Source organism: Ochlerotatus camptorhynchus, unplaced genomic scaffold (genome assembly GCF_037179485.1).
Source record: "Ochlerotatus camptorhynchus isolate MF236.1 unplaced genomic scaffold, CSIRO-AGI_Acam_v1.1 ptg000443l, whole genome shotgun sequence".
Taxonomy (NCBI): domain Eukaryota; kingdom Metazoa; phylum Arthropoda; class Insecta; order Diptera; family Culicidae; genus Ochlerotatus; species Ochlerotatus camptorhynchus.
The window spans coordinates 4,253,868-4,266,467 of NW_027040929.1; the positions used below are offsets into that span (position 1 = coordinate 4,253,868).

The 12,600-nt window shown below is 37.2% G+C and overlaps 1 protein-coding gene across 1 annotated transcript in view; it reads right to left on the reverse strand.

Moving 5' to 3' along the window:
* Positions 1-400: 400 nt before the first annotated feature.
* Positions 401-12,600, reverse strand: part of LOC135711872 (protein pangolin, isoforms A/H/I/S-like) — a 46,821-nt gene continuing 34,621 nt past the window's right edge. Inside the window, exon 3 of the mRNA XM_065234848.1 lies at positions 401-2,043. Within this exon, the coding sequence (XP_065090920.1) occupies positions 1,965-2,043 (79 nt within the window). The 3' untranslated portion in view covers positions 401-1,964. The remainder of the gene's footprint in view (positions 2,044-12,600) is intronic.

Sequence of the window (12,600 nt, forward strand, 5' to 3'; positions counted from 1 at the left end):
CATCTAACATAATTAGTATGTTGCAAAGTGGATGTAATTGTGAATTAAAAAAAAAAAGTCCGGTTTAATAAATCGTCCGGCGTGTGGTACGGTACCTATTTTGATCAGCAAAAGATTTTTCAGATTTTTAACCATGTAATAAAGTTTTTGGGAAAATAAATATTCATGTGAACAACGCACCAGGAAATGTGATATTTTATTTCAGACGCCTTTTCGGTGACTTACCTTGTTGATTAATTCAGGCTGGAACTGGTAGACAATTGAAGCAAATTGAGACTTTTACAAGAGATGATCATCGGTTGCTTCCACGGGGTGGAATGTTGTCAAGGAGTTTCTCTACCCAATAAATAATCCACAAGCGAGCGCATTTTTTAAATGATTACAATAACATGTACAGTGTTCTTCTAAAGTGGTTTTACAGTTTATGTTTGTATATATAGCTCTATTTTTATGCACAAATATTTTCTTCTTCTGGTTTCATCTCGATAGCATATTCTCTGCTTTCTTTTTTGTGTTACCTCATGTTATCCGCCTGTTCACGATTCTTGGTTTTGCCATCCTGCGTCACCGTTGCGTTTTTATTTTTATGTTGGTTGGTTTTGTTTTGGGAGTTAATGTTTTATTTTTCTTTTCGGTGACTGGTATAAATTGTCTGTTATTGTTTGCTTGAATAAATATTGTTTGTTCTGTGATGTTTTCTTTTACTCGGATCGCTATGTTTAATGCTGCACATTAGTTTGGGTTTATTAATTGATTTTTCTCGTGGTTTTTTCCTCAATAATATTGACCTTTTTCCTTCGCTAAACTATTACTTTACTTAAGTCTTACCAAAACGGAAAATAAAAAAGTTATTATTTTAAATAATTACTTTATGATAAATTCGATCATTTTATTTATTCACTTAATACTTGTCCGGTATCAAGTGTTTGTCATCAAATTTCTGCTGCTTGCTTTATCCGAGAATGTAGGTATACATTTTTTATCCAATGTTACTTATTTGGTTTCACTGTGTGTATGTGTCTTATGCTTTTTTTTCTTCAATAATAACTACTATTGCATCATAGTTTTTTGGTGGTCTTCAAATGATAATGTAAATATATCGACAATAATTATATTTGTTGCTTGGTTTGAGTGTTTCTCTATAAAAAACAGACTTTGACTATATTTTTGAAAGTAGGAGATCTTCCGACGATCAAGGTGTCCCTGTATCGATAAAGAACAATCTGATTGCCCTCCCGTATTTTGAAATTCGAGTATTTCTTTGCTTTTTGTTGATTACAAATCTAAAATAACCCTCTTGTTTGGTAGAACTTACATTTTTTGGCAAATTCGATTGACTCTCTTTGAGAACTAAATTAGTTATATGGCCAATGGTTGCATCGTTTGACTAGTTAAATAATATTGCATGATGAGAGGAAACGTAACGTGAATCCTAGTTTGGCACACAAATCGAGAAAATTCGAGTTCGAAACGATATGAAAATGAAAGCTGTCTTCCGGCGGAACAGAACATTGGCTCAATCTTTAGCGGGTGAGTTTGGCACATTATAAACATCATCACAATTACCAGTTTAGCATGTAGCGTAAGTTAGTCAGTCAACCGGTGCTGTGTAGATAAATAGCATAAATCAGTATTGTAAACAAGCACGTTGATTTGATGCTTTCGGTAAATACTCATTAAAAATTTCGCTTCGTCGCCAGTTGTCAAGGGTAGCGAAAAGGGCGCCTTGTTAGTCGCGATGGATAGCTGCGCTCTGGCATTCGTCAACGCTTTTTCTTCCGCATCCACACCCTCCCGTCCCTGGTCCACGTCCATAATGATGGAGAAGCATCATACCAAGGCCATCGGAGCGAAATGGGAAAGCATAAATGCAAATAAAAAAGGACGACCAACAGTGATTTGCTCGTTTTGCTTCTGTATGTACTGCGAACGCTTGAAGTTAGTCCGTTAGCTAAATAATCATTTCAGTAGGTTTGTGCATTCGGAAACAAAAATAGATAAGGATCCGGCCAATTGCCATTATCGATTAGGCAATCGTTCATACTGAAGTAAGAGAAAGAGAGAGAGAGAGAGAGAGAAAGAGAGCTGCTGTAAATTCCACTTGTAAAATCTAATAAATGTCATTGTCAATAACTTTGTCATCTGGACTCTGGATTCGCCTGTTCGATTCGATCACAGCTGGAACAGTGCTTGGCATTGTCCTATACAATTTTCCGGTCCGCGCACCGTAGGTTTGTAGGGCGAAGGGATTGATTTCGTTATGAGTGCGCTTCTTTTTGTCTTCAGCTTGACTCCTAACCAGTCGAACGGAATCAGCCAACCAGTGGGGGTTCACAGTTTAAACAAATTTTATGAAATTAAGCTCCAGTGATTATTTGACTTGATGATTACGCTCTCGGATGGATGGTGCTTCTTGCTGTTCTTGGTGCGTAGACTACAAATCTGCAGCTAGTGCAAATGTCAGCAGATTGAAAATTTAATTAGAGTGTTACTGAACTCGACTCCAGTAGGGGGCAGCTGTCTGTCATGGCAATGGACTCATTAATACGCAATTGGAAAATTGAGATTGAGAGTGGTTGATTGGATCACTATTTGGATCTTTTTCTTGACAATTACGACCCAACTGGAACATTACGAATGTCCTCAATTCAATGTTTTTCGGGAATTTTACACAGTTGTTAAGCGAAAGATTACTCTCTACATTGTTCGAAAAATTCATGTAAATTTCTGTAAAATATAGCACACATAAAATTAACGCTATATATGCAAGTTTGTAAATGCACTGTTTACGTCAAGTATAGTATTAAACGAAGGGAGATTTTACGCGATAGTTAAAATTCAGAATTCTTTTCTGTGTAAGCCTGCATCTCTGTCTAGGAAAGTGGAGAAGATTTCTAATCTTAAAAAAATCTTGAATAAATTGGGAAACGGACCTTTACCGCTCCTATTCTGATTAGGCTAGCGATTATAAGCAGAAGAAAAAAACTGACGTTGTTTCTAGGAAGTTAATTGTATTTCACTAAAGTATATGTTGGTTGACATAAAAGGGATAGCATTTCCTTATTAGATATAAACGATTTTACTGGAAAGCGTAAGCGAGTGAGTTTTCTAATATCAAGAGTTTCCTATTTGCAGAAAAAGATCAGTAACTTACGACGGAAGTGAATTTACAAGTAGCAAGCTATCGATTTATAGTGAAAATTAATGGTGTTTGACCATGTTCAACTGATTCACGTGATGCCAATAATTCTACAAAGATCGGATAAACACGGCCGATTTTAAAATGATTTCATAACTAACCACATAACAACTTTCGAAATGATTGGACATGGAAACAAATCGGAAACTGTATTTCGTATCAAAAGCCTCTCATGAATGGCATTTTTTCTCATTGTATCGCTTTCTCAACAGTTGATAGATTGTACAATTACATTCTTGAAACTAATGGCATCCCATCGTTATAGAAAAGGGTCAGAACGGTAATTTTCCTGCTTGCGCTCCACTGTGGTAAATGCTAGTGATTTTTCCCCATTATAAATGTCGCTGATTTACCTCTGCAGGCAACCAACCGGAGCGCAACCTTATGGCTCAGGAACAGGAAGCACACCGCTCAATGTTATACGATGAAAAGCATTGACGGAAAGAAAGAAATCCAACCGAGTCCTCTCCAACTAATGAAAGCGACTATTTTTAAATGAAAAAGTACATATAAATTGGATCGTACACAACTTGGTTTCACCGAGTTTCACATTGCTTTCTCGGTTTCCATCATTCGACATATTATTTCCTAGGAAGTCGTCTCACCCTCCGCCGCCGTTTGTACTCTTCTTCGCTTTTATGCCACCCTATTTTCCCGATCCCGAACTCCATCCCAACAATCTATTTGATTATAGTTCACTTACAATGCTGCTGCACCCCGGTGCGGAGGACTTGTCGTTTTTCTTCTTCTTTATGCTGCACTTGCCGTCATCGTCGTCGTCATTTTATAACGAACCTACACCAACAACATGCGAGCAGAAACCACCTGTTTTCCCGCAGTCTTACACCCACCCGGCACACCGACCGGGTGGTGTACGAATATCTTGTAGGGAACCTCAGCGACATCAACAACAGCACTAAAACCAGTTCAACACACCACAAGTTGACATACACACATACACAAACATGAACATTTCATTGGAGCCATGGGAGCAGCTGAATGTGGTCCATCATTGGAAGCTGGGAAAAGGCCCTCTTCGTAGAAAAAGGAGCCCTTTCCTGAACCCGAGTGGGATGTGAAAAAATGAGAATAGGAAATGAAAACGTCAGCAGTTAGTAATCATACTAGCCTAACGTGTTAATACGACTTTTTTACTTCACCCCGAAGCCGGGTGTCTGTCGTATAGGACAATCTATCCATTCCCAGATCCTTTGGCACGCCGACACTGGACGAGACGTTGCACCGTTGATGCTGATGCTGTTGAGTGGTAGTAGCAGGTATGGCCTCTTTTTATTTCATCCTTCGTTCAATCCAGTTGAAAGCCTGTAACCTGTTATTTATACCTTGACGTTTGCTCTGTTCATTCTTTCCTTATCCGGATGGAGTATGCCAGAGGGTGGGTCGGATAGGGAGACTTTATCCGTCATTCCCTCTCCCCCACCCATGGAGCACAGGTGCATTTCACAAGGACGATGCTTGCTCGTCGGTTGGTATACGCACAATAAAATCTGTCGTGATGGATCGAAGGGAATGCCACCGTGCAGCACATTGGCAGAGGTAAGCATTTCTCATGCAGCCAGCGAAGCGCACTCAAAGTCGGTAATGTGCGGTAATGGTATTCCGCCGTGGATGATGGGTGGGTGGATGTTTGAAATAAGGCCTGCCTGGCGGATGCACTGCATGCACTCATACATACGCAAACACGTGTGCACATCGTGGAAGTTGGAAAAGCAGTTGGAGATGCACTTTGCAGTCGTCTGATGAATGTACTTTCACGAGCGCGCAGTCATTAGGATCGGTGACGTTTGCTTTTTTGCAATCAATCGAGATTTCAATTTGCAATGATATGGAAATATCGGTTGTGAGTGGAGTGCAGTTCGAGCTGAATACGAGTTGCTGCACTGGGAATTCGTACCGCGAGATTAGGTTCAATAATAATAATAACGATAAGAGGATTCGAAATCAGTGAACCCTCGTCGTTTTGTACCAACAGGCGGTGGCTGGAACATTCTGGGTGAATTTATGAATTATAGCAGATATATTATATAAACCTATCCTCTACATTACGATTAATGGAAAGTTGGTTTGGTTATTCACGGAAGCTCAGAGCCCTTTTCCATGGAATCAAAATTGTAGTTTGGCTTCTCTGAATCCGTGATCCGATCCGTTACACGAAATTTAGGAACAATTAGACTCCCCTGCTCTTCGTTTTTCCTATGCCTTATGCATTGCTTGTCACTGAGTTCTAAGCCCAAGCCCTCTTAGAGCGTGACGTAATACTTGGACTGTCTTACACCTCTATAAAATCCATATAATTGAGCTCTTGTGTTAAAAGTTTCGTTCCTATGAAAACCAGGGGCCTCACTGGGGAAGTCGGAATGAAGCGTTTTACGTATGAACGCTTGTATGTTTGGTCCTGGTTACAATGTAATTTATATTCAAACTAGTTTTCTAGGAATCCGGTATTTTATTTTTAATTTTTGTAACAGTTTGGTGAAAGCATTATTAATATCAATTGATAACAATTGATAATACCTTAAGATTGTCTTGTAAAGGACCATCCATATATGACTTACTACATTTTGGATCACCATCTCTACTCTCGTAGCGTTTTTTTCTATACCTAATACATACCCGGTCATAACTTCTGAGGACCTCCCTCCTTGTTATGAAACTTATGCATTAATCTTCTTCTTCTAGGATTTTTACACTTTTGTAGTGAGCGTTTTGTCGGCTCTCAACTAAGTGTTCTAGATGCAGTTTAACAGTTTTGAATTGAGAACTTTCTATGCCAACACCTATGCATAATTTTGTATATTGTGTGCCAAGCAGAATGCTACTCTACGCCCAAAGAAGTCAAAAAAAATTCCAACCCGAAAGACTTCCTCGACCGGACCGGGAATCGAACCCGCCTTTGCCGACTAGGCTATCTGAGACCCCCCTGTTTGCATTAATGCTTGTTCCCCAATAATGGGAGCGCATGGTTTCCTACTGTGCACATTTCCATGGAAACAAGGACAAACAAATTACATCACAGCCAGACAATCATTTCCCGAGCAGATGCAATTCACTGACTACTAAACTTAAAAATGTCACAAAAATAGCTTTGCTTGCAAAATGGTGAATAACATCTGAGTTCGGTTGGGCGCAGGAGACTGTGCTGGGGCTAAGCAACGAAAACAACGGCACCCATCTTCGCCATGTGTCATGGAAAAACAAATAAATATTACAGAATTTATACACAAATATGCATAATGCAGCTGCAGTCCTGGGATGCTCTCAAAGGGAGAAATGAATGAACAAGTGGGCGATGTAGGTGGATTCTCTGCCCCCCCTTCACCCTCTGCCAGTAGGAAACTGACGACAAAAGTTTTCTTATTCTATCCCAACTGGAAATAATAGTCAAAGACACATAGGAAGCAATGCTGGAGAAAATGCTGAATTGAAAGAGTCAAGCTAGAACAAAACCATGCCACAGGATGAATGCAAGGAAAATAGGCAAACTGAATGAAACGGTCGGTGGTGGAAAACGTCAACCTATCACCGTCTTTTTTTACCCATTGCCTGTGGGAAAGTGCCGGGTGAAAGAAAAGAAATGCTGCACAAGACGACACAGCTAGCTAGTGCATGGTGGAAGTGTGTGCATCAACTCCTTTCTCCTGTAGTGGCTCGAGTATCAGAGCAAGTACTATGTTCCCATCCACGATGATGACGACGACGACGACGACGACATGAAGAGATGTGTGTACTTGTGCGCGCAATAGAGGGAAAAATAAAAGCCAGAGCCAGAACCCGCTGAACGGGAAAATATGTCAAGTGACATATTATAATACGCGTTTGTGGCAGTCCATAAACTACATAGCCAGTTTGGGACGGGTTGGCGAGTGTCTAAGGTCCTTAACAAATAAAAAAAAAATGTGTGAGCTGGTGCCTACGCAGGGAGAGGGGATCAACATCTCGAAAAAAACTGTTAACGTTATTTATGGACAGCCCCTTTGCACGGTTTTCTGTGCATGACCGGCCAGGACAGCTGGAGGTGGAGCTGCGCTACAATCCAGTCGGGCACATACATTCATGCTTCAACATACACGTATGCATTTCATGACGAGATCTCACCGATATAAGCAACTCAAAGCTAAAAACTGGGCGTAAGGCCGGTGTCATACTGACGCGAAAAGCGAAGCGTTACGTCGCCCATGCAAAGGAATTTTTGTTATTGATATTATTCCTTACATTCGATTTGACGCTTCGCTTCGAGTTCCGCGTCAATATGGCAACAGCCTAAAAATGTACTGCAATGTAAATAAAATTAGTTATGCAGAAGGTTCGGAGATATTTTTCAATGCATTCCCGTTCAATGTAATCCTATTATATTAATCAAGATTTTATATCTAGAATTCACGGCCAATACTTAATTGATTTCCTATACCCAGTAGTCCTATAAAGTAGTTCGTATATCAGACTGTTGTAAACATCCTGAGTTAACATTTTAATACGAACAGTGCTAAAAAAAATGTAAATTTCTGCGACACAGATTTACCTGAATTGTACACTATAATTCATGTTAATTGAACGGAATATCACGTAAATTGGCAATATTCCATACAAATCAATCGAATTTATTAAATTAGATAAAATTAATTCTACATAATTCATTGAAAAGTCTGCTACCTTACGAGGTAATTTACTACAGATTATATAAATCATATATGCAAAACTGTAAGAAAATCTTACAAACCTCCGTTGGGTGATGTTACTGACAATCGCAGTAATAAGGTTACGGTTGAAATCTGAAATCTGAATCTGGATTATTCTGAATTCCCAATTTACATTAACGCTTGAGAAAACGTTCCCAGGTCGTAAATGTGGTAAAAAATCGTCATTCTCGTTGGAGTGTTTTTAAGTTAGGAGTTCACAAATTGCATGACATCTCAACTAAAAAGTAGTTATTAGCCACGTAGTTGTAGCAAACTAAAGCATTGTTATAATTTTTAAAGGATTTAGAGAACTATTTTGCATACAGTTTTTCAGTTTTGAAACATTTCCAACTATCGAATGTCAGTCGGTAAATGGGTTGCAGTTGCGTCCTAATCAGCGTATGATGACTGTACTTTCTTTTCTTTTGACCGGGCAAACTTGACAATCTTGTAGCAAAATTACTAAAAATAAATGTAATCTAGTATAGTTATCTAAAATTTTGTTGTTTTCTATTTCCTACTTTGATTTAGAATATCGCTTTGGTAGCTTTAAAGAAAATTTCAGCTTGGAGGTTTCTAATCAAATAATGTTATAAGTAAAATAAATGGTCAGTGAATAGCTTTCTAAACTTTTTGTAACGTTACATTCGAACAGTACATCTGAGATCAGAGCTTATAAAGATTAATTATCAAATTTGCAATAATAATAATAGATAAAAGATCAGTTATTATTGGTTGGAAAATTTCATCCTGTACATGAACCTTGTTGTTTAAAACTGATCTTAATATTCTTAATCCTAGCTGGGTGCTTCTATATTGTTCAAATGGAATTATTGAGAATTTAAATTACAAAAAAAATTATTTGGCTTGACACAAATCAAAAATTCACCCAGGTGTTCCAGCTGCATCGATATGAGTACGAAACATGTTGTTAATTGCATTTTAGAGCAAACGTAATTTAAAATATTGTAAAAAATACAGGCTACTTCTAATGTATTGTTCACAAATGTTGCTATGCAGCTTAGAAATAGAGCTTGCCCAAGAAAGCGTTCAGCTAAGTAGACAATCACATAAATTGTTACTGAAAGTGTGTGTCCGTTTTATAAAGTGAACAGTCCTTATACTTGACTATTTGAGATGGAAAGGAAAATATCGAGGAAGAATAGTGAAATGGTCGTAAGTTCTTTTGTAAAGAATGGATTCGAGCATCAATTTTTCAAAAATACTAGCTTTCCCATATAAGCTAACACCACCAAAAGACCTATTTTATTTACACCTTGTATATAGGTAGGTTAAAACCAGAGTTGTTAATTGATAACCGTCAATAGCGTCGGCGTTAACGTCTGCAATCGTGCGGCGCTAATTTCCGTCGTACATCTGTAAGCAAATCAAAAATTATTTTCGTTCAAAACAGTGTTTCTACTTCCCAAACACGTCTGGCTACCTGGTACTTCTGGAATCGGGAAATAGCTTAAGGTATTTCCTGTAATCCACGGGAAACGAGAGACAATATTATTCAGTGACCAGTTATAACATTAAGGTCACCAGGATGTTCATTATTTCACTTCTGTTGAATGGTCCATTCAAAAGTCACCTTTCAACTTTTCCTGGACATTTCTTCAGATTTTTCCGAGAGTTTGTTACAGAAGTCCTTTTAGTTTCCCCTATCAGTTTTATAGATTTCACTTGGAAGTTTGTTCCGACTTCTGTCTTCCCCTGGATCTGTCTTTCGAAATGACAGGTAGTTTTTTCTTACCTTTCTCTAAAGTTTATTCTAACTTGCCTTGGAAGATTCTTCGATATCTCCCAGAAGTTTCATCAGGCGTCAGGGTGGCCGGTGAATTTTCATTTTGAAATTCCCGGTTTTTTCCCGGTTCAAATCTTAAAAATTTCCCGATTGTTAATATTAAACAAAAAACGAAATTGAACGCATTTTTTAAAACGTGCTGAAAGGAATTTACTGAAAGGATAAAAATATGTAATTTAAGAAGATTCCCAAGATTCTGGGTTTATGAAATTTGTGTATAGTCTGAAACTATAACTTTTCTTCAAAATTTGTGATTGATAACAATCTTCGTGATGCTAGATTTGGAGAAAAAATAATTAAATTGAGAGATTTTGAAAATTTTTGAAGGTCACAGATTTGAAATAAAATGAAATAAAATCATACTTATGAGTCGTGGTTTCATAATTGTCACGCTCTGAGAGTTGGAAACCTTTTAAGGGTTATAACAAATTACAGAACAATCTGTAGAATCTTGCGGACAAACCCTGGAATTTTTGATAAAATTTAAAATAATTCAAAGTGTTGATTTCAAACAGATATTGAGAAGGATTCCCACACAGTTTTTGAAGCAGAAGTTCTGAGCAGAATTCCAGAATTATTCTGACATGAACTCCTTAAAAATTGTTAGATGAATTTGGAGGGATTTCTGTGGAAAAGAATGCAATTTCTAAATTAAATTGTTACGTAAAGGAGTTGTGAGAAACAAAACTTTAAGTAAACTTCCTACGTGATTCTGAGGAGATTTGTATGGGGATCGTGAGGAAAATGACAAAAATTTTAAGAAGAATTCCAATAGAATTATGATCAGAATTCAACAAGAAACAGAGTTCTAAGAGTGTTCGAACAATAATCTCAACCCTAGAGCGAAAAATTCATCACAGAGCTCCAACATAATTGATTGCAAATAAATTGCTGATAATTATAAAGAAATTCTTTAAAATACTCCAAGGGGTTTCTAAGTAAAATCTCGAAAGATTTCTGCTGTTTTGAATAGAGGTAAAAGAAATTTTTGAAACGATTTTCAAAAGAATCAAAGTTGCCGAATGGGTTCAAGGGAATTCTAAGATGGATTCCAATCAAATTCTTAAAAGGGGTTTCAAAGAAATTCCAACAATTATTACGCGGAGTGTTTTCTGATTAATAAAAAAAATCCATGATAATTCAGACCAGAATTCCAAATTAATTCTAGAATTCATATCATGAGAATTTTGAGTAACGAAAAATTAAAACCCCGGAAAAGAATAAATCAGTATCGGTTTTTACAAATATTTGCTTCCAAAAATCAATTTGAAATATTGATAAGAGACTGAAATATTGACTAAGGCTGAAAATCTCTATAATAGAGACAATTGTTTTTTTAAATATTGCTGAGTGAGACGAGAAACTGAAGAAAATTATGCAGCAACTAGAGCAAGACATTCATTTGGTAAAGAATCACTCTGTTTTTAAGGTTTATTCTGAAATTCTGGTGTAAAAATTTGTTCCTATGGTATGGTTAATTTATATTTCCCGATTCTCTCATCGAATTCCCGGGTTTTTCCCGGGTTTTTCCCGGTTACTTTTCAAATTCCTGGATATTTCCCGATATTCCCGGTATTCCCGGTTTGCTAGCCACCCTGGGCGTCGTCTGAAATTTTCTGTTAACTTCTCCTGGAAGATTATTTTGATTTATCCCGAATGTTTCTTCAAACATCCCCCACAAGGCCTTCTGGCTTTTTCCTGTCTTCAAACTTTCTCCAAAAATTGCGTCTGACTTCTCTCCGAAGATTCTCCGAGAAGGGCATCTGGCTTCTATCAGAAGTTTCTTTCGAATTTCTTCGGAAGCATCCTGTAAAAAAAACCCCACAAGTATACCAATTTGCACTGAGAGTTTCTGACCTGAACTGACGAGAGAACTGATGTTTCATTAGACTCGTTTGTAAATTTATTCAGACTTCTCTGAGAACTTACTTCCAACTTCCCCGAAAAGATTCTTCTAATTTCTCTTGGAACTTTTTTCTTAATTAACACACTCATATTTCTGGCTTTGTTTGAAAGTGTCTTCCTTCTTCTCACGGAAGTTTCTTTCAATATTCATCAGTAGTTTTTCCAGACTTCAATTTTATTCCAAGTTCGCATGGAAGTATCATCCAACTTTTTGGGGAAATTTCTTTAAAATTTTCGTTGGAATTTTCGTCAGAGTTTTATGCGAAAAAAATTATTCTGGACAACTTGTTTGTACGCTATAGAGAAAATTTCCTTATTGTTCACGGATGAGTTTGATAATATCTGTTTCTATAATCCGTAATTTACCGGTCATAAATGAGGAGACAGACATTTTTATATAGAAAAAGGCCAAACACGTGAACATTCAACGTGACCCTATTCACTCACTTATGAATTGGCGCTAACCAAACTTTCACTACTTTGTAGTACAGAGTCTAAGCTTTAAAAAGGGTACTTGATGCTGTGCCCCGGTTTGCCACCTTCTCCCCTATATGCAGCTGAAATTAAGAAAAATAAATGTAAAAAGTACTATAACTTTGAAAGGGATGATTTTAGCCATATACTGTCTTGAGCAAAACCATGTATTTGTAGTTGTTTACATTTTTCTGGAACATTGTTTACTTCAAAAACTGTTATAAAAAAGGTTATACTTAAAAAACTGAATTCAATGGGGTTTTCATCAACAACGCTTCATATCTTCAAAACTATTCGTCATACAAATTTGATGTCTGCAACAAAGTTTCATATTTTTGTGAGTACTACAACTTTGCTGAAAAAAACTACCCTTCTATCTTTTTTGCAATAAAAGTTAGTTTTTTTTATTTTTTTCATAGTATGCCATGACAAATATTGGTAATTGTCATAATATGCGCAATGTTTTTGTGAACAATTCTTTTGAAGACAGTTTTTTGATTAAGTCAACGGTTTTACCA